Source organism: Eptatretus burgeri, chromosome 18, assembly GCF_056783735.1.
Source record: "Eptatretus burgeri isolate ZD-2024b chromosome 18, Ebu_testis_v1, whole genome shotgun sequence".
Taxonomy (NCBI): domain Eukaryota; kingdom Metazoa; phylum Chordata; class Myxini; order Myxiniformes; family Myxinidae; genus Eptatretus; species Eptatretus burgeri.
The window spans coordinates 21,196,685-21,218,619 of NC_140978.1; the positions used below are offsets into that span (position 1 = coordinate 21,196,685).

The window sequence follows — 21,935 nt, forward strand, 5'->3', positions numbered from 1 at the left end:
TTGGAGAATGTGGTTGGTTCAAATCAACCTGCTCGGGAGTGTGGTTGGTTCAAATCTACCTGCTGGAGAATGTGATTGGTTCAAATCTACTTGCTCGAGTATGTGATTGGTTCAAATCTACTTGCTGGAGAATGTGGTTGGTTCAAAACTACTAGTTTGAGAATGTGATTGGTTTAAATCTACCTGCTGGAGAATGTGGTTGGTTTAAATCTACCTGCTGGATAATGTGGTTGGTTCAAATCTACGTGCTGGAGAATGTGGTTGGTTAAAATCTACCTGCTCGGGAGTGTGGTTGGTTCAAATGTACCTGCTCGAGAATGTGGTTGGTTTAAATCTATCTGCTTGGGAGTGTGGTTGGTTCAAATCTACCTGCTGGAGAATGTGGTTGGTTCAAATCTACCTGCTGGAGAATGTGGTTGGTTTAAATCTACTTGTTTGAGAAGGTGGTTGGTTGAAATCTACTTCCTGGAGAATGTGGATGGTTTAAATCTACTTGCTCGGGAGTGTGGTTGGTTTAAATCTATGTGCTGGAGAATGTGGTTGGTTTACATGTACTTGTTTGAGAATTTGGTTGGTTCAAATCTACTTGCTGGAGAATGTGGTTGGTTCAAATGTACTTGTTTGAAAATGTGGTTGGTTTAAATCTACATGCTCGAGTATGTGGTTGGTTCAAATCTACTTTTTGAGAATGTGGTTAGTTTAAATCTACTTGCTCGAGAGTGTGGTTGGTTCAAATCTACCTGCTCGGGAGTGTGGTTGGTTCAAATCCACCTGCTCGGGAGTGTGGTTGGTTCAAATCTACCTGCAGGAGAATGTGGTGAGTTCAAATCTACTTGCTCGAGTATGTGGTTCGTTCAAATCTACCTGCTGGAGAATGTGGTTGGTTCAAATCTACTTGTTAGAGAATGTGGTTGGTTTAAATCTACTTGGTGGAGAATGTGGTTGGTTCAAATCTACTTGTTAGAGAATGTGGTTGGTTTAAATCTACTTGGTGGAGAATGTGGTTGGTTCAAATCTACTTGTTTGAGAATATGGTTGGTTCATAACTACTTGTTTGAGAATGCGGTTGGTTTAAATCTACCTGCTCGAGAGTGTGGTTGGTTCAAATCAACCTGCTGGAGAATGTGGTTGGTTGAAATCTACCTGCATGGGAGTGTGGTTGGTTCAAATCTACCTGTTGGAGAATGTGGTTGGTTCAAATCTACCTGCTGGAGAATGTGGTTGGTTCAAATCTACCAGCTGGAGAATGTAGTTGGTTCAATTCTACCTGCTGGAGAATGTGGTTGGTTCAAATCAACTTGTTTGAGAATGTGGTTGGTTCAAATCTACTTGTTGGAGAATATGGTTGGTTCAAAACTACTTGTTTGAGAATGTGGTTGGTTCAAATCTACCTGTTGGAGAATGTGGTTGGTTCAAATCTACCTGCTCGGGAGTGTGGTTGGTTCAAATCTACCTGCTGGAGAATGTGGTTGTTTCAAATCTACCAGCTGGAGAATGTAGTTGGTTCAATTCTACCTGCTCGAGAGTGTGGTTCGTTCAAATCAACCTGCTGGAGAATGTGGTTGGTTGAAATCTACCTGCACGGGAGTGTGGTTGGTTCAAATCTACCTGTTGGAGAATGTGGTTGGTTCAAATCTACCTGCTCGGGAGTGTGGTTGGTTCAAATCAACCTGCTAGAGAATGTGGTTGGTTCAAATCTACCAGCTGGAGAATGTGGTTGGTTCAAATCAACTTGTTTGAGAATGTGGTTGGTTCAAATCTACTTGCTGGAGAATATGGTTGGTTCAAAACTACTTGTTTGAGAATGTGGTTGGTTTAAATCTACCTGCTCGAGAGTGTGGTTGGTTCAAATCAACCTGCTGGAGAATGTGGTTGGTTGAAATCTACCTGCTCGGGAGTGTGGTTGGTTCAAATCTACCTGCTGGAGAATGTGGTTGGTTCAAATCTACCAGCTGGAGAATGTGGTTGGTTCAATTCTACCTGCTGGAGAATGTGGTTGGTTCAAATCGACTTGTTTGAGAATGTGGTTGGTTCAAATCTACTTGCTGGAGAATATGGTTGGTTCTAAACTACTTGTTTGAGAATGTGGTTGGTTTAAATCTACCTGCTCGAGAGTGTGGTTGGTTCAAATCAACCTGCTGGAGAATGTGGTTGGTTAAAATCTGCCTACACGGGAGTGTGGTTGGTTCAAATCTACCTGTTGGAGAATGTGGTTGGTTCAAATTTACCTGGTCGGGAGTGTGGTTGGTTCAAATCTACCTGCTGGAGAATGTGTTTGGTTCAAATCTACCAGCTGGAGAATGTGGTTGGTTCAATTCTACCTGCTGGAGAATGTGGTTGGTTCAAATCAACTTGTTTGAGAATGTGGTTGGTTCAAATCTACTTGCTGGAGAATATGGTTGGTTCAAAACTACTTGTTTGAGAATGTGTTTGGTTTAAATCTACCTGCTCGAGAGTGTGGTTGGTTCAAATCAACCTGCTGGAGAATGTGGTTGGTTGAAATCTACCTGCATGGGAGTGTGGTTGGTTCAAATCTACCTGCTTGAGAGTGTGGTTGGTTCAAATCAACCTGCTGGAGAATGTCTTCTTCTTCCTCTTTCGGCTTGCTCCCGTTAGGGGTCGCCACAGCGGACCAACCGTCTCCATTTCGCTCTATCCTCCACATCTTCCATTGACACTCCAACCACCCGCATGTCCGCCCTCACCGCATCCATGAACCTCTTCTTTGACCTTCCTCTTCTCCTCCTGCCTGGCAGCTCCATCTTCAACATCCTTCTCCCGATATACTCCGCTTCCCTCCTGTGCACATGTCCAAACCATCTCAATCTCGCCTCTCTCACTTTGTCTCCAAACCGTCCTACCTGCGCTGTCCCTCTAATATACTCATTTCTTATCCTATCCATCCTCGTCACTCCCAACGAGAATCGCAGCATCTTTAACTCTGCCACCTCCAGCTCTGCTTCCTGTCTTTTTGTTATTGCCACCGCCTCCAAACCATACAACATAGCTTGTCTCGCTACCGTCTTATATACTTTCCCCTTCACTCTTGCAGCTACCCTTCTGTCACAAATTACTCCTGCAACTCTTCTCCACCCACTCCATCCTGCCTGCACTCTCTTTTTCACTTCTCTCCCACACTCTCCGTTACTTTGGACAGTTGATCCCAAGTATTTAAACCAATCCACCTTCCCCACCTAAACTCCTTGCAACTGCACCATACCACCACCCTCCCTCTCATTTACGCACATGTACTCCGTCTTACTCCTACTGACTAACATTCCCCTTCTCTCCAGTGCGTACCTCCACCTCTCAAACCTACTGGAGAATGTGGTTGGTTCAAATCTACCTGCTCGAGTATGTGATTGGTTCAAATCTACTTGCTGGAGAATGTGGTTGGTTCAAAACTACTAGTTTGAGAATGTGGTTGGTTTAAATCTACCTGCTCGAGAGTGTGGTTGGTTCAAATCAACCTGCTGGAGAATGTGGTTGGTTCAAATCAACCTGCTGGAGAATGTGGTTGGTTCAAATCTACTTGTTTGAGAATGTGGTTGGTTTAAATCTACTTGCTGGAGAATGTGGTTGGTTCAAATCTACCTGCTCGGGAGTGTGGTTGGTTCAAATCTACCGGCTTGGGAGTGTGGTTGGTTCAAATCTACCTGCTGGAGAATGTGGTTGGTTTAAATCGACCTGCCCGGGAGTGTGGTTGGTTCAAATCTACCTGCTCAGGAGTGTGGTTGGTTCAAATCCATCTGCTGGAGAATGTGGTTGGTTCAAATCTACCTGCTTGGGAGTGTGGTTGGTTCAAATCTACCTGCTGGAGATTGTGGTTGGTTTACATCTCCCTGATTGGGAGTGTGGCTGGTTCAAATCTACCTGCTGGAGTATGTGGTTGGTTTAAATCTACCTGCTCAGGAGTGTGGTTGGTTCAAATCTACCTGCTGGAGAATGTGGTTGGTTCAAATCTACCTGCTCGGGAGTGTGGTTGGTTCAAATCTACCTGCTCAGGAGTGTGGTTGGTTCAAATCCATCTACTGGAGAATGTGGTTGGTTCAAATCTACCTGCTTTGGAGTGTGGTTGGTTCAAATCTACCTGCTGGAGACTGTGGTTGGTTTACATCTCCCTGATTGGGAGTGTGGCTGGTTCAAATCTACCTGCTGGAGTATGTGGTTGGTTTAAATCTACCTGCTTGAGAGTGTGGTTGGTTCAAATCTACCTGCTGGAGATTGTGGTTGGTTTACATCTTCCTGATTGGGAGTGTGGCTGGTTCAAATCTCCCTGTTGGAGTATGTGGTTGGTTTAAATCTACCTGCTCAGGAGTGTGGTTGGTTCAAATTTACTGGCTGGAGAATGTGGTTGGTTCAAATCTACTTGTTTGAGAATGTGGTTGGTTCAAATCTACTTGTTTGAGAATGTGGTTGGTTCAAATCTGCTTGTTTGAGAATGTGTTTGGTATAAAACTACCTGCTCGGGAGTGTGGTTGGTTCAAATCTACCTGCTGGAGAATGTGGTTGGTTAAAATGTACTTGTTTGAGAATGTGGTTTGTTCAAATGTACTTCCTGGAGAATGTGGTTGGTTTAAATCTACCTGCTCGGGAGTGTTGTTGGTTCAAATCTTCCTGCTGGAGAATGTGGTTGGTTCAAATCTACTTGCTCGAGTATGTCGTTGGTTCAAATTTACTTGCGCGAGTATGTGGCTGGTTCAAATCTACCTGCTGGAGAATGTGGCTGGTTTAAATCTACCTGCTCAGTAGTGTGGTTGGTTCAAATCTACCTGCTGGAGAATGTGGTTGGTTCAAATCTACTTGCTCGAGTATGTGGTTGGTTCAAATCTACTTGCTCGAGTATGTGGTTGGTTTAAATCTTCTTGTTTGAGAAAGTGGTTTGTTCAAATCTACTTGCTGGAGAATGTGGTTGGTTCAAATCTACTTGTTTTAGAATGTGGTTGGTTTAAATCTACCTGCTGGAGAATGTGGTTGGTTCAAATCTACTTGCTCGAGTATGTGGTTGGTTCAAATCTACTTGCTCAGGAGTATGTGGTTGGTTCAAATCTACCTGCTGGATAATGTGGTTGGTTTAAATCTACCTGCTGGAGAATGTGGTTGGTTCAAATCTACTTGCTCGAGTATGTGGTTGGTTCAAATCTACTTGCTCAGGAGTATGTGGTTGGTTCAAATCTACCTGCTGGATAATGTGGTTGGTTTAAATCTACCTGCTGGAGAATGTGGTTGGTTCAAATCTACTTGCTCGAGTATGTGGTTGGTTTAAATCTACTTGTTTGAGAATGTGGTTTGTTCAAATCTACTTGCTGGAGAATGTGGTTGGTTCAAATCTACTTGTTTTAGAATGTGGTTGGTTTAAATCTACCTGCTGGAGAATGTGGTTGGTTCAAATCTACTTGCTCGAGTATGTGGTTGATTCAAATCTACTTGCTCGAGTATGTGGTTGGTTCAAATCTACCTGCTGGAGAATGTGGTTGGTTTAAATATACCTGCTGGATAATGTGGTTGGTTCAAATCTACGTGCTGGAGAATGTGGTTAGTTAAAATCTACCTGCTCGGGAGTGTGGTTGGTTCAAATGTACCTGCTCGAGAATGTGGTTGGTTTAAATCTATCTGCTTGGGAGTGTGGTTGGTTCAAATCTACCTGCTGGAGAGTGTGGTTGGTTCAAATCTACCTGCTGGAGAATGTGGTTGGTTTAAATCTACTTGTTTGAGAAGGTGGTTGGTTGAAATCTACTTCCTGGAGAATGTGGTTGGTTCAAATCTACGTGCTGGAGAATGTGGTTAGTTAAAATCTACCTGCTCGGGAGTGTGGTTGGTTCAAATGTACCTGCTCGAGAATGTGGTTGGTTTAAATCTATCTGCTTGGGAGTGTGGTTGGTTCAAATCTACCTGCTGGAGAGTGTGGTTGGTTCAAATCTACCTGCTGGAGAATGTGGTTGGTTTAAATCTACTTGTTTGAGAATGCGGTTGGTTTAAATCTACCGGCTTGGGAGTGTGGTTGCTTCAAATATACTTGCTGGAGAATGTGGTTGGTTTAAATATACTTGTTTGAGAATGTGGTTGGTTTTAATCTACCTGCTCGGAGACTGTGGTTCAAATCTACTTTTTGAGAATGTGGTTGGCTTAAAATCTACCTGCTCGGGAGTGTGGTTGGTTCAAATGTACCTGCTCGAGAATGTGGTTGGTTTAAATCTATCTACTTGCTCGAGTATGTGGTTGATTCAAATCTACTTGCTCGAGTATGTGGTTGGTTCAAATCTACCTGCTGGAGAATGTGGTTGGTTTAAATATACCTGCTGGATAATGTGGTTGGTTCAAATCTACGTGCTGGAGAATGTGGTTAGTTAAAATCTACCTGCTCGGGAGTGTGGTTGGTTCAAATGTACCTGCTCGAGAATGTGGTTGGTTTAAATCTATCTGCTTGGGAGTGTGGTTGGTTCAAATCTACCTGCTGGAGAGTGTGGTTGGTTCAAATCTACCTGCTGGAGAATGTGGTTGGTTTAAATCTACTTGTTTGAGAAGGTGGTTGGTTGAAATCTACTTCCTGGAGAATGTGGTTGGTTCAAATCTACGTGCTGGAGAATGTGGTTAGTTAAAATCTACCTGCTCGGGAGTGTGGTTGGTTCAAATGTACCTGCTCGAGAATGTGGTTGGTTTAAATCTATCTGCTTGGGAGTGTGGTTGGTTCAAATCTACCTGCTGGAGAGTGTGGTTGGTTCAAATCTACCTGCTGGAGAATGTGGTTGGTTTAAATCTACTTGTTTGAGAATGCGGTTGGTTTAAATCTACCGGCTTGGGAGTGTGGTTGCTTCAAATATACTTGCTGGAGAATGTGGTTGGTTTAAATATACTTGTTTGAGAATGTGGTTGGTTTTAATCTACCTGCTCGGAGACTGTGGTTCAAATCTACTTTTTGAGAATGTGGTTGGCTTAAATCTACCTGCTCGGGAGTGTGGTTGGTTCAAATCTACCTGCTGGAGAATGTGGTTGATTCAAATCTACTTGCTCGAGTTTGTGGTTGGTTCAAATCTACTTGCTCGAGTATGTGGTTGGTTCAAATCTACTTGCTCGCGTGTGTGGTTGGTTCAAATCTAGTTGTATGAGAATGCGGTTGGTTTAAATCTACTTGTTTGAGAATGTGGTTTGTTCAAATCTACTTGCTGGAGAATGTGGTTGGTTCAAATCTACTTGTTTGAGAATGTGGTTGGTTTAAATCTACCTGCTGGAGAATGTGGTTGGTTCAAATCTCCTTGCTTGGGAGTGTGGTTGGTTTAAATCTACGTGCTGGAGAATGTGGTTGGTTCAAATCTACTTGTTTGAGAATTTGGTTGGTTTAAATCTACTTATTTGAGAATGTGGTTGGTTCAAATCTACTTGCTCGAGTATGTGGTTGGTTCAAATCTACTTGCTCGAGTATGTGGTTGGTTCAAATCTACTTGTTTGAGAATGTGGTTGGTTCAAATCTACTTGTTTTAGAATGTGGTTGGTTTAAAACTACCTGCTCGCGAGTGTGGTTGGTTTAAATCTACTTTTTGAGAATGTGGTTGGTTTAAATCTATTTGCTTGGGAGTGTGGTTGGTTCAAATCTATCTGCTGGAGAATGTGGTTGGTTTACATCTACTTGTTTGAGAATGTGGTTGGTTTACATCTACTTGTTTGAGAATGTGGTTGGTTCAAATCTACTTGTTTGAGAATGTGGTTGGTTGAAATCTACTTGCTCGATACAACTTAAAACCCTATTTGCTTCACCTGTAGCTGCCTGGTCTTGTGCTGCCTGGTCCTGTGCTGCCTGGTCCTGTGCTACCTGCTTCGCTCCCGTATCTATTACCACCCCCAGATCCTTCTCTGTGTGACACGCTCCAAAATTACTCCTTACATCCTGTAATCTCTATTTTCATTGTTCTTTCCCATCCCCAACACTTTACACCTGCTCAGGTTAAATTCCATCTGCCAATCCTTTAAAGTCCTGTATGTAGATTTTACTGAATCTGATCCCCCTCTCTCTGCTGTCCACCATTCCTCAAAGTTTCGCGTCATCTTCACATTTAATAAAGTTGACTCCACCGGACGATCCAAATCACAGTGATGGGTTGAAACCAGTAACATTCTTCGTCCTGATCCTTGAGCCGCTCCATGACATTTACAACGTCCCAACGAGACATTTACCGCAACGATATTTGTATCGCCGTCCTCGCTATTATTATAGTCACGATCTCTTCAACCTCCTCCATCATAATCATTTAACCTCCTCACGTCGGTGTTGGTGTCAAATCCAAATGTGTTTTACTTTTCCCTTCATGTTTGTAGTTATTTTACCCTGCTTTGCCTAAATAAGAACAGAGTTCAATTTGTTCGACCACTTTATTAGCGTGGAACGACAATAATCAAACAAGTATTGAACAGGTTGAAACACCCACAACATCCCTGGCTCCGGGTCAGGCTGCGCATGCGCACTGGCACAGGGAACCGTCGATATGTAGAATTACCGTAAAGTACAATGTTCTCTATCTCCCTCCGAGTCTTTATTATGTTAATAGATAAAGGCTGAGAAAATATTAAGTTTAATGAATGAACAAAAGTTTATATCGCCCATCGTGTGACTATTCCATGGAGTAGTCCTTGTGCCAGGCAGGCACGCTGGTCGCTCTGGTGGATCGGCGTTGACCTATCGCTGGTGCTGGTGGTGTCACATCGGGCCCCAGTGGGGATGGGGCTCTCGGGGTTTCAGGGGCCGATGGTGGCGTCTGAAGGATCGCGCGCCCTCGGTGTGCCTCGTCCTGGTGCTGCTGGCGTGTCTAAAACGGGTGTCGTCTTGCGCCGGGGTGTGCATACTGACGTCAGTGCCGGCGTGGGCCCCGTTGGCGTCGCAGATGTCACGGGTTCGCTGTCGAGGTCAGGCAGTTGCGGTGTTACAACGGGTGCAGGTACAGTGATTCGGGTTGCTAGATCATCATAGATAGACCGGGGTGGCAGCTGGTCATTGCGAACTGGGCTAAACTTGCGCAGGAATTTCCTGTTCCGAAGTGTGACTCTGCCCGAGCCATCGATCTTGATCACGTATTGGTCGTGTTGGCGTACCTCCACGATACTGCCTGTCTTGTCCCATTTTTTGGGTGGAATCCTGTCTGATTCTGTACGCGGACTTGGTCCCCTACAGCAAGTGGCAGAAGGCGTTTGGTGTGTTCTGCCCAGGTGTCGGCTGTGCGGATATGACGTTTGCGGAGGGCCTCCTCCCTCGCTTTCAGGGTCTCATGCCAAGTGTCGTGCGGTCTGTACTTCCCGGGGATAGTGGGATGAAATCGGCGTATCGGGCGGCCGAAGACACACATTGCCGGGGAGATCTTCGTGTCAGGGTCAGGCGTGTTACGATATTGTAGTATCGCTCTCTGCACAGCGTCAGTGTCAAGTTCTCCCTGCGGGCTGGTGTTGTCCGTGATAAGTCGTTTCATTGTCTTAACTCCAATCTCCGCGCGACAGTTGCTGTGAGGGGAAGGCCACCGATGACAAGCGGTGGTGTACGCCCCATCTGTGCAGGAATGACCTGGTCTCGGTGGAGGTGAACTCCGGTCCCCCATCCGACGCGAGCTCTTCTGGTGTCCCGTACGTCACGAAGGCGCGACGTAAGTGGTTTATGAGTCCGGCGGCGCCACCCGTCGACTTTGAGATGATCGGCCAGTTCGAGTATCTGTCCACTGTCACAAGGTAGTGTGCACCCCTGTGTACAAAGAAGTCCGAGCACACTGCCTGAAAGGGGTAAACGACCGGAATAGGTGGAGTTGGTGGCGCTCCAGGCTGTGATGGTGCCATCCGGTGGCAGTGTTCGCAGTTTTTCCGAGTGGCGCTGATGTCGGCCGACATGCCTGGCCAGAATACAGAGGATTCTGCGCGGGCGGTCATCATTGATACGCCCTGGTGGGCAGCGTGTAGGGCGCTCAGCACATCGCCGCGGAGTGAGGGTGGTATGACTACTCGGTCCTTGTATAGGATCACTCCATCTGTCGATGTAATGTTCTCGCGGTACTGGTGATAGTCGCGAATTGTCTCTGGCATCTCGATTTTTGAGTCGGGGATGCCGTTCATTGTCATTCCCTCCAATATGTGCATATCGCCATCGCTGCTGGTGGCTTCCCTGACGCGATCCCATGTTACTGATCGCAATGATTCGAGGCCCGCGGCACACCATGCCAGGTTGTCCTCGACGTCGTCGTCATACTCCGGCTCAGTTTGGCGTAGGAGGGACAGGACGTCGGTGTGCGTGCTTGGTTGGAGGTGGGTCGCTATGGTGGCATTGTCATCTGGAAGGTTCATGAGTGGAGGTCGCGTGGTGCCAACTGGCCCTGCGCGACATGGCATCTGCCGCCTTGTTCTTCATTCCCGGGATATGTATGATGCGGAAGCGATAACGCAGGGTCTTCTCCTTGAGGTTCCTGAGGCGGGGGTTGGGTATGTCGTCAAGTGCTCTGTCCGAAAGGAGTTTCAGCAGTGGTTTGTGGTCTACCGCAACGATCAGGTTCTCGCAGCCCAGTACGAAGTAGCGCGCTTTGTCCAAGGCGTCCGCGACTGCGAGAGCCTCGCCCTCTATGGGCGCGTATCTGGATTCTGCCGCGTGTGTAAATCTGCTGCCGACCAGGGTTATTTTCCATCCATCAGTGCAGCAGAATGGTCTAACTGGCACGCATCGGCAGTGCTTTGAAGCAACCAGAATCCGATTCCCTCCTTCGACCAGTCCGTGGCGATGCATGTTGGCTTAGTTTTGTCAAATATGCGGACACCGTGTTCGATTTCTTGTACGATCACGTCTTTCGACTCGCGGAATATGTCCTCTAACTCCATGGACCACTGGAAGCGTTCTCCACTTTTCAGGAGCTTCCGGAATGGCTACATTCGTTCGGCCATACTAAAGGCGTATGCCACCTGGTTGACAAGCCCGAACCACGATCTGACGTCGGTGATGTTACGCGGTTGTGGGAAATCGTGGATTGCTTCCAGGTAGCGGCTGCACGGTCGCACGTCGGTCATGGTGATGGTGAAGCCCGCGAAGTCCACCGTGGGTGCGCTGAAGACAAACTTCTCCGGGTTGAGGATGATTCCATTCCGGCCGCATATATCCAGCCATTGGACCGCCTGGAAGTAGCTCCCCTCAATCGTGTCTGACCATAGGAGCGTGTCATCTACGCACTTGGTCTTGTTACCAATGTCCGCGACGATCTCATCGTATCGTCGTGAGTAACCGTCCCCAGATGCCATATACCCTTGTGGGGCAGATAGGTACCGGTAGCGCCCCCATGGAGTGATGAAGGTCGTCTTGTGGCGGTCGTCCTCGTGTAGGCGGACGCTATGGTAACCGTTCCATGCGTCGAATACTGTCTTGCGCTTCCCGTTAGGTACGCGTCTCGCCTGGTGGGAACGGGGATTGGGTGTGGTGGGTCTCGCGGAACGCATGCTTGTTCAAGGCCTGAAAGTCGGCGGTGCGTCGCGGCTTGCCATTCTTTTCGCGCAAATTACCATGCGGTGACACCATGTCACCGGCGTGCCGGCAAGGTACTTCCTCCAACACGCCGAGCCGAACGTCCTGGTCGAGGCCTGCTTTTACCTCATCTTGCCAATGTATGGCCACGGAGATGGGAGTGTGATGGGCAACCGGTGTCGCGTTCTCACTGAGCATAAGACGTAGTGGCGGGCCGGTCATTCTCGGTAGTGGCTGGTGTGGGCACGTGTTGAATGTGCTCTGAGCATACATCCTGAGTAAATGTGACTGTAGTGCCTCTCTGTTGGCCTCGGTCGCTGGCATGGGGAGTGCGGTCGGCTTGGTCGGCGGCTCCGCGCGTCGCGGGCAGTCGCACAATTCCTCTCCGAGTGTCGGGAATCTGTCCGAGATCATTCCCAGGTCCATGCAGGCCGCGCGGGAGAGGAATATGCGGTCTGAAGAGTCCGTCACATACGCGATTTGGCGCGTCTCCAATCTCCGAGCGTCGTCACTGTTACCGGCGAATCTGACTACCACGGCTCCGAGGATACGAATTCCTCTGTTGTTTGCGGCCTTCATGGTCATGGATACAGGTATGAGGTCCTCGGTACTCAGGCCCATTTGTTGGACGACTTTAATGCCGATCAGGCAGCTCTGCCACGGCGTGTCTGCCATAGCGGGTAGGGTTACCGCGCGGGTGTGTTTCAGGAGGTTAAAACCCAGCGCTTTGTAATCCTCGCGCTTGTTGGTGAGAGTGAGGTTGACGTATGGCTGCGGGTCGGATATGCGTTTCATCCACTTATCGCACATATCATCGTACAGGTGGTGAGCGAGGGAAGCGTGCGCATTTCGTCCTCTGTGCTGGCCATGGTGACCGTGCATAGCTCGACGAAGGCTGCCGTCTGCTCGTGGTACATCCCGTCGGTCTCCTTAGATGGGGTCTTGCCGATCGGCCGCCCAGGCACGCCTTGTCGAGGTGATTCTGGCGGTCACACTTCCGGCACTTTTTACCGTATCCGGGGCACTCGGCGCGTCTGGCCGCGCCATTGAGGCGTTTTGCCGTGGCCCACCTCGCCGCAGTAGATGCATACTCCTTCGGGCTTGGCCTTCCGTTTTTTCCGGCCTGGCTCCTACTCTGGCGTGGACGTCCTGTCGCTTTCCCCGCCGATACGAACTACTGATCGCGTCCGTGCTCTGAGTGTCAAGCAGGCGCGATGCCGAGCCGTTTTCCAGACTCTTTGGCCTCGATATACTCTATCATGTCCTTTAATGGCATGTCCTGGTTCTTCTCACCGAGTAGGTCAAGTTGTATTGCTTGGTCCGCGATGCCACGGGCAACCACGTTGCGCAATATCTCTTCCGTGAAGTCGTTGACCTGATCGCACCCCGCCTTGGTGCACTTCATTTCATACTTGCACGTGTCCGCCTGCCCCTTGATGCGGGCGTGGAACGACCGGACGGGCTCCTCGTGTCCCTGCCGCATGTTAGACAGGGCCACTCGAGCTACCATCGTGTTCTCCGTCCGGACGGCGAGCGCCTTCATGGCGGCGAGGACGTCTTCTTCATCGCTGCCCACGAGGCTCCGACCCGCCGCGCGAGTGAGGTCCTTTCTCAGCTCCTCCTCACAGCACTCCAGTAGCTGCGCGACTATGTCAGGTCCGACAAGCTTAGTACCTGTTTTGTATTCGCCCCAGCGGGTTATGAAGTACGACCAGGCCTCGCCCGTTCCGGCCAGTGCTATGGAGGGACGCTTGAGTTTCTCCATCTTGGCATTCAAGCTCGCCGCCCTGGGGGCGGCGACGTGCACAGTGGCGTGTATACTCAACATGGCGGCCACCACTGCCGCCTCTGCGTGTGTAGCCATATAGTCACAACCCTCGATCGGGCACTCTGCTTCCACCGGCGCCATAGGAACAGTTATTCTGGAGTAAACGTTCTATGTTCGGTGATGCACACGTGTGTACAGTGTCCTGGGGGCGAAGATTGGGTACAGAACCCGAGAAATCCAAACTCACTGTCGACGTTCTCGTGGTCCGTTTTCACCCAGTCGCGTCCTCCTCAGCACCGACGATCTTTACTCGACTGCATCAAGTTGTTTGATTATAAATAAGAACAGAGTTCAATTTGTTCGACCACTTTATTAGCGTGGAACGACAATAATCAAACAAGTATTGAACAGGTTGAAACACCCACAACATCCCTGGCTCCGGGTCAGGCTGCGCATGCGCACTGGCACAGGGAACCGTCGATATGTAGAATTACCGTAAAGTACAATGTTCTCTATTGCCCTTCCTAATCGTCCGTAATTTCTTGTTATACAAGAACGTTCTCTCAGAACACGATAGAAGGTGTAAAGAACATTTTATATTTCGAACCAAGCTCATGAGAAATGCATTAATTATATTACCTCATGAAATTCGAAATCTGAAAGGAAAAAAAAAAAATCAGGAAACGTGACGTCAGCGTTCGGATGACAGGAAACGTGACGTCAGCGTTCAGATGAAAAATTGTCTGCGCATGCGCAGAACCGCTCCCTGCGACTCACTTCCTGATTGTTCCCGCGATGGTAAGAGGACCCTGGTTGTTGTATTTTATTTTGGTTGTTTTTTTATAATATGTATATATTTATTTCCTGTACTCGCATCGGATAATTGATGCACTTTGTGTCACATTTAAACTGGATTGATGGTAAATGGTCGAACGAGCGTTCACCTGCCGTTTGTACTTCGCCAATATTAAAAAAAATCCTTCGACGAGAATAACTTCGCTTTCAGGGCGGGACTGGTTTGGGCAACATTTTGATTCTTCAATTCGGGACCTTTCTTGATCCCCGTTCAGGGTTGGGGTTGGTGGGAAGGGGGTTATTTGGGACCCCGATTGTAGGTTTGGGGGGAGGGGTATATATACCTTTTTGATTTTTTATTTTTGTGAAATTTTCATTATTATTTTTTAAGGTTTTTTTTTTTTTTTTTTTTTCCCCCGCTCCTGAAAGTTATTTTCACGAACCGACTTGATTGGTTGATAGTTGGGACTTTGAAGTCCATTCAAGGGTTCTCAGTGTCACTCACACAGCAGGTTGTGCGGGGAGGGGGGTTGAGGTTGGGAGGGCGGTTGAGGTTGGGAGGGGGTCGAGGTTGGGGGAGGGGTTGAGGTAAATGCTACACTCTACTGGCCAAGAGGGTTTTGAAGTACCTCCACTTAACCTGCTTAAATATGTAAATAAATGGGAAAAATACCGTCACGTGTCGTTGAGTTGACCCTTCACAGCACTGGTCTGGTGACACTGGTGTCGATTTGTTGTCATAAAACGTTGTTTGCAGTTTTACCACCTCGGGGGTGTGTGTGTGTGTGTGTGTGTGTGTGTGTGTGTGTGTGTGTGTGTGTGTGTGTGTGTGTGTGTGTGTGTGTGTGTGTGTGTGTGTGTGTGTGTGTGTGTGTGTCAGCGTGGGTGCGTAAAAAGGGGAAATGTAATTCACTCTGCAATGAAACGTGGTTCTCTCTCTCTGTCTCTGTCTCTGTCTGTCTCTCTCCCAGGTGTTCGTCCGTAGAAGGGAGGGGAGGGAAGGTCGGTGTCCTGACACGTTCAACTCGACAAATCGATAACAGTAAAACCGAGGTGGTCACCTCGGTGAAGCTTGAGAGAGTACAAACTGTTAAATTGTTTCACAGGTTGGAATAGTTAAGAGTATCCAACCTTGTACGACGCATGTTTTGTCCAAACCCGTTACTCCGCTCCGCTCGCAGCACATGAGCCACACACATGCCTGGAATTCCATGTGAATGTTCTGCCGAGATGTTGGTTTCTGCACTCTGCATACTGCTATCTGTTGAGCAACCTTGACGCTCGTTCAGTTTTAAAGAAGCTGTGACAGTGTGGTTGACATGCTGTGCCCTGCCTTGGCCTTTACTTGCCCTCGTACCGACTCCGACTGGTTCGTCATTGCGTGGTTTCTCCATGTGATCTTCGACTTTGTCATGAAGAACCTCTTTTCTCTGGTTTGCTGAACATCTTGTCATGTTATCCCCACGCTTGAAGAAAATCTCAAGGGGGGAGGGGGGATTGTAATTGGCTCTGTTTGTTTGTCTCAAACATGCCATCTCCTCCTACACGGTTGTGCAGATGTTCACCAAACTTGGTAGTTGCGATCACGTGGCAAGGATGTGCACGAGCGCTATCGTTTCAGGGTGCGGCCCAAGATTTGATATTAGATCATTCTTCGTGGAAGGAACTTTTTTCCATTTTTTAAACTTTTCCTTAAGTTGAAAGTGTAAGGATTTGTGACGGCATGCCATCAACCTCGCTCGACTGACAATTATTGAGGTTATAACTGAGGAGTGCTCCAAAGGCCACCTGCATGAATTCCGACGGGCATTTTTTCAGGGAAGTCTAGATGTGGAGAGAGATGTATGCGATGGTTAAAAAAATTAATGAATAAAAGCCAGATGGAGAAACCATGACTATTCCTGACCGTTTACACGATGGTGGAATGATTGCATTGATGTCTTGGTCCCCATATTTATCCCCAATACTTTTTCAAAAAAAAAAAACAGTGGATATTGTAATCTGTCTGTCCTGTCAGTCCATCCTGCAATCTCGTCGTAAACGGTTGGACAGAAACTCACCAAACTTAGTCGTTATGATTAACACATGGCATCGAGGTGCAAAAGCAATGCAATTTTGTCTCGTCCCCCCCCCCACCCCCCAACCCGTGATTGGGTCAAAAAGTGCAATTACAGGCACATTTAAAAAAAAAAAATGAAACTATATGCAGTCGACATGGGGGGGACGTATTAATTAAGTAACGATTTTTAAGATTTTAACCCCAGTTCGTGCCAGAGAGAGTGGGGATTAGGGTCAGATCAAAATCAGAAGAATTGTTTTTTAAACTCTTTCATATTGGGTCATTCCTGGTGGAACCTTTTGCCATCTCATCTTTCATCTCTGCTTGGGGTGGGAAACGTGTGGATTTGCGATAGCGCGCCATCAATTTTGATGTAGTTTGTTGTGCAATTGACATCCTTTGTTGTTTTATGTTGACAAAATCTGATCATGAATGTCACCAGAATTCAGACATGACCTGCGAGAACTCGAGATAGGGACTATTGTATTAGGTCTCCCAGCCAACACTATTTTTTTTTTTGTTCGAGTTGTCTGAGGTCAAGGCAATTTTTATTTTTGTGTTCTTGAAGGCAGCGACCTTGCGACCGTACCTGAATGCGGTGCGAGCAACGCTGCAGGCAGCGCTTTGCCTCGAGAACTTCTCATCGCAGGTCGTGGAAAGGCACAACAAGCCCGAGGTGGAGGTCAGGTATGTGCTTTCATTTGGGGCACATAGCTCCGACAATTGAGTAGCGATCGAGGAGTCTGTGGATAATGAACTGCAGTATCGTGTGGTGTGGTTGGTTCCCAGGAGCAGCAAAGAACTGCTGCTGCAGCCTGTTGTAGTTAGCCGCAATGAGAAAGAGAAGGTGCTCATTGAAGGGTCCATCAACTCTGTCCGCATCAGTATCGCGGTGAAACAGGTGAGTGCGTGTTTCCAATTTTTGCCTGAACTTCTCCCATCCCAGTGCTTTCCCAGTCTTTATTCTTTCACCATTTTAATCATCTATATTTATTTTTCCCCAGGCTGATGAGATTGAGAAAATCCTCTGCCACAAGTTTACTCGCTTCATGATGATGCGTGCAGAAAGCTTTTTCATTCTGCGCCGCAAACCCGTGGAGGTGCGTGTGGAAGCGGCACTATGCAGTGTGATGAAACGTGCTGTTTAATGATGCAGACTTCTTGGTAACTCGAAGGACAATATCGTCATCTTTCCATGGAAGAGTTAAATGCTTCACAAGCTAAGAAGAAGATGGAAATTACAACTCCGATTTCATTGGTTCGCATTTTGAAGGTAATTCTTGTGTCTCTCTCTCCCCCTTCTTGTTTGCTCATGTCTAGGGTTATGACATCAGTTTTCTGATCACCAACTTCCACACAGAGCAGATGTTCAAACACAAGCTTGTGGACTTCATCATCAGCTTCATGGAGGAGATTGATAAGGAGATCAGTGAGATGAAGCTGTCGGTGAATGCCCGTGCAAGGATCGTGGCTGAGGAGTTCCTCAAAAATGTAATTGGATGTCATGAAATGGGGATTTTAAAACTCGAAGGGGTAAAGCCATATGTCTGCATCTCATTCCCACTGTCTTCTCCCCTTCCGTAGTTCTGACGAGCCATGTCAATCGCACGTTTCCATCCTCCAAGCATGCTTGTCCAAGATTGAGTTCTGCCAACATCAAGCAAGATTGGCTGTTGGGAACCTCCTGATTAAGCAATTGAACCCATTCCCTTTTTTTGTTTTTTTTATTGCTTCGTTCTAACAGAATGGTACTTTTCCCATTCCTTGAGATTAACCACATCTTGAATATTACCCACAGTACCCCTCTGCTTCAAATGATTAAAGCAAGAGATTTTGTTATAACTGTCACCTTGTTCTCTTCAATGGAAGTAAGTTCATATGCTTTTGAAAGATTACAGAATCAAATAAAAAAAAAAAAATTTTAAAGCACTTGAAGGGCAAGTAAATGGTAAAAAACAAAACTGCTTCCAATTATTTAACACATTGAAAGATTAAAAGCAAAACTGCCCATGTAGTGGTATACCCACTTCTGCTTCCTGTTTTAGGGCTGAATGGGTTGCTTTATTGATGAATTCATAACTTGTGGAAAATGGAGCAGACTGATAGCAACTGCTTCAATCAAGCTTAAAAATCCAAATTGAAAGTAGTTTGGAGAAGCATAATTGGCTGAAGGCATGGCTGCACCACTGATTACAATGTCCTCTGCTGGTTTAAGCAGGAATTTCTTCATAGTGCTGATGCAAGCTCACCCATTCTTCAGAAGACACCAGGGGCCTTCCATGTCAAGTGTACAAATTTTTCAGTGAAATTTTGACACATTGTCTCTTCACTTTTTTTTGTGCAAGTGTTTGTATCCATGGTAAAACATGTCAATTTTCAGACCTAGGGGCCCATCGGGGCCCATTTTAGGCCCCCCGGTAAACCCACAATCTTCCAGTGGCCATACCAGATTGTAGTGGTCCGATTTGGATGATCTTGGTATCAAAATTCTCGTAAAAGCGAGATCTTTCGAATCGCGTAAAGTAAAATCATTCCAAAACAGTAATTCAAAAAGTTATAGTTTGGGGCACCCTTTGACATTGGGCCCCCACCCCCAGCTAAAAACGATGATCCCAATTTTTTGGTGTGAGAATACCCCTTCATAAATTAAAATGGGATTGTATGTATGTATACATATATATATACCGGGCGCAGTGGCGTGCGCCTGTAATCTGGCTACTCTGAGGATCGCATGAGGACGGGAGCTCTGCACTGGGCCATGCTCTGAGAGGGTGTAGAGCAGCCTGGAATCATGGTGAAACCCAATCCTTATCCCTGTCATAAGAGGTGACCAGGGTTGTCAGGAAGGGCATCCGGTGTAAAAACTAAGCCAAATCACTATGCAGATTATCTGCTGTGGCAACCCCTAACTGGAGCAGCTGAAAGAAGATATATTGCATCATTTGCTAAAAATTATTCTGCCTATTGATTAAGTGTACAGTTTTTGTATAAGCATCATCAAGTTAAGTTGTAAATGGGCTAATCTCAGTTTTTGCATATTTTTGCAGTAAGCATGGTGACTGAAGATCGAAAGGAGTTCCGAAAATACTGTTGCAATCCATTCAGCTGCCATAAAACGAAACAACGAAAACATGTTGGTGAAATTTTCTTCAAAGGTGAAAAAAGAAGACAGACTTTGTACTTCATGCAGAAAAAAAACTGTCGTCACCAGAGCGTATTGAAGAATCATCTTCGACCAGTTCGAAATTATCATCAGAAGGTAACTATCGAAGGCATTGCAGAATCTATTTCGACAGAGGAGGTTTTTGAGCAAGAAGCAGAAGTTGACCTATTAAACCAGTCATTATCGATGATAGGCGAATGCCCATTCGACAAACGAAAGGCGGAAAGGAACCCAGGGTACGTTCCTGAAAAGCGAAGTAAAGTGGAAGATTCTGTGCGAAAGAAATTAGAACTGGTTGCTGGACCAAGCACTGTGGAGAAAACACAAAATACAGCGTCAAAATGTGATGAAAACTGCATGCCAGAGGTGATCAAAAGCCTGAAAGAAAAATATGTTGTTTCGAGCCGTTCAGAGCAAATACGTATACTGACAATATTTGCTAGGAATATGAGCATCAGAGGGATGATGAGTGAATTCAGTTGCTCCAAAGAATGGCTGTGCAAGCCAAAAATTTGGAGAAAGAAAATGGTATGCTATCGCCTCCAAATCCCAAACGGTAAAATATTGCCTGACGAAGTGAAATCCGCTGTGACTGAATTTTACCAAAGTGATGAAGTCAGCTGAATATTGCCAGGAAAAAAAGGACTGCGTGGTGGTCAGGAATGAACATGGAAAAGACAAAATTCAAAAGTGCCTGGTACTAAACAATCTCAAGGAACTGTTTCAGAAATTCGAAAAGAACCCTGGCTTGAAAGTTGGATTCACGAAGTTAGTCATGCTCCGTCCCTCGGAGTGTGTGCTGGCCGGTTCAGGCAGTACACACAGTGTCTGTACGATACATCAAAATGTGAAACTCATGATGTTTGGTTCCAAAATGCCAGAGATAGCCAAACTTCCCAGCTATCATGTGATAGCACACATAGTTTGTAACCCAGCACAACCAGCATGTTATCTCAGAACTTGTGAATGTTGCCCATCAATTGAAGACTTCAAAACCGAGCTACTGAGTGCTTATGAACTCAAGGATATTGATGAAATTCAGTTTAAATGGTGGACATCCACCGACAGATCTGAACTGAGCTCCATGGTCCTGCCTTTGGAAGAATTCATTAATCAATTCTGTGAACGCGCAGTGAAATTAGTGAGACAACTTCATTGCCAAGGCCCAATCTCAGTTTCTGAAAAACAAGAGACGAAATCAGTGAAAGAGAATTTGTAATTATTGGAGACTTCTCGGAGAACTATTAGTTTGTCGTACAGGATGCGGCCCAAGGATTCCATTGGAACTGCTATCAAGCAACAATTCACCCGTGGGTTTACTATTTCAAATCGGACGATGGCAAATTAAACCACGATTCGTTCACCATTATATCACAATGCAATACTCACGACATTGTCTCAGTCCACCTCTTCCAAATAATGCTCATTGAACACTTGAAATCTTGCTTTGGAAATGTAAAGAAACTTTACAATTTCTCAGACAGTTGCACTGGCCAATATAAGAATTGCAAAGCCTTCATAAACCTATGTCGTCACAAATTAGAGTGTGGTATTGACGCAGAATGGAATTTTTTTGCCATAAGTCATGGCAAGGGCCCTTCAGATGGTGTGGGAGGTACAGTCAAACTAGAAGCAACACGTGAGAGCCTGCGTAGACCTTACGACAGTCAAATTATTTCTCCAAAAGATATTTTTGCCTTTGCTGAAAATGGTTCGAATGAAATGAAGTTCGGTTACAGGACCCAAGAGGCGTATGACGAGGAAGAACGAATTCTGGAAGAAAGGTTAAAAACGGCCAAAACCATAGCTGGAACTCAAAAACTTCATGCTTTCATCCCTATTTCTGAAACTGCTCTTCGAGTACACAAATTCAGCCTTAGCGAGGAACACCGTATCAAGTCAGCTATTTCAAAATCTACACAAACTTTTAACGGGAAACTCAGGTTGTCACAGTGCACCATGATGGAAAATGGTGGCTTGCCTGCATCATGGAAGCCTTTCAGGACAGTCATGAAGTGAAAATGAATTTTCTTCATCCAAACAGGCCTGCAAATAGTTTCTTTTTTCCTGACATTGAAGATCACTGCATTTTAGACATTTCTGATCTACTTCTTTCCATAGAACCAAAAACTGCTACCTTGGAAGAACCTACACAATCAGTAAAAAAGAAACACAGCTGTCAAAAAATCTTGACTATAATATGCTTGGAAAAACTCTTACTCATACGAGTATCACTTCCAGTTCCTGCATGTGCATGTGGAAAATTTATGTACAATATACTGATATAGTGTATTGGAAATCTTGTGTTCAAATATTGTGCTATGTATTGTGGCGTATTGTGTGTCCTGCACCCGAGTCCCCCAACATAAATCTTTGCCATGCGTGAACCCATTGGGATCCCATTTACGCTGAGGTGTTGGAGTATATGAAGGGGTATTCTCATACGAAAAAAAAAAAAAAAATCGGGACCATCAGTTTGGCTGGGGAGCGGGGGCCCAAGGTCAAAGGGAGCCCCAAACTATAACTTTTTGAATTACCGTTTGAGTGATTTTACTTTAGGCGATTCGAAAGATCTCGCTTTTACGAGCATTTTGATACCAAGATCAGCCAAATCGGACCACTCCAACCTGTGATATGGCCTCTGGAAGATTGTGGGGCAGCCGGGGGCACCCAAATTTGG

The 21,935-nt window shown here is 46.2% G+C and overlaps 1 protein-coding gene across 1 annotated transcript; it reads left to right on the forward strand.

Annotated features, from left to right (window-relative positions):
- Positions 1–13,915: 13,915 nt before the first annotated feature.
- ARPC4 (actin related protein 2/3 complex subunit 4) lies at positions 13,916–17,934 on the forward strand. Its single transcript, XM_085864537.1, has 6 exons — positions 13,916–14,036; positions 16,661–16,779; positions 16,882–16,993; positions 17,097–17,192; positions 17,413–17,583; positions 17,677–17,934. The coding sequence occupies exons 1-6, from the start codon at positions 14,034–14,036 to the stop codon at positions 17,680–17,682; spliced, it is 507 nt and encodes a 168-aa protein (XP_085720663.1). The 5' UTR covers positions 13,916–14,033; the 3' UTR covers positions 17,683–17,934.
- Positions 17,935–21,935: the final 4,001 nt, after the last annotated feature.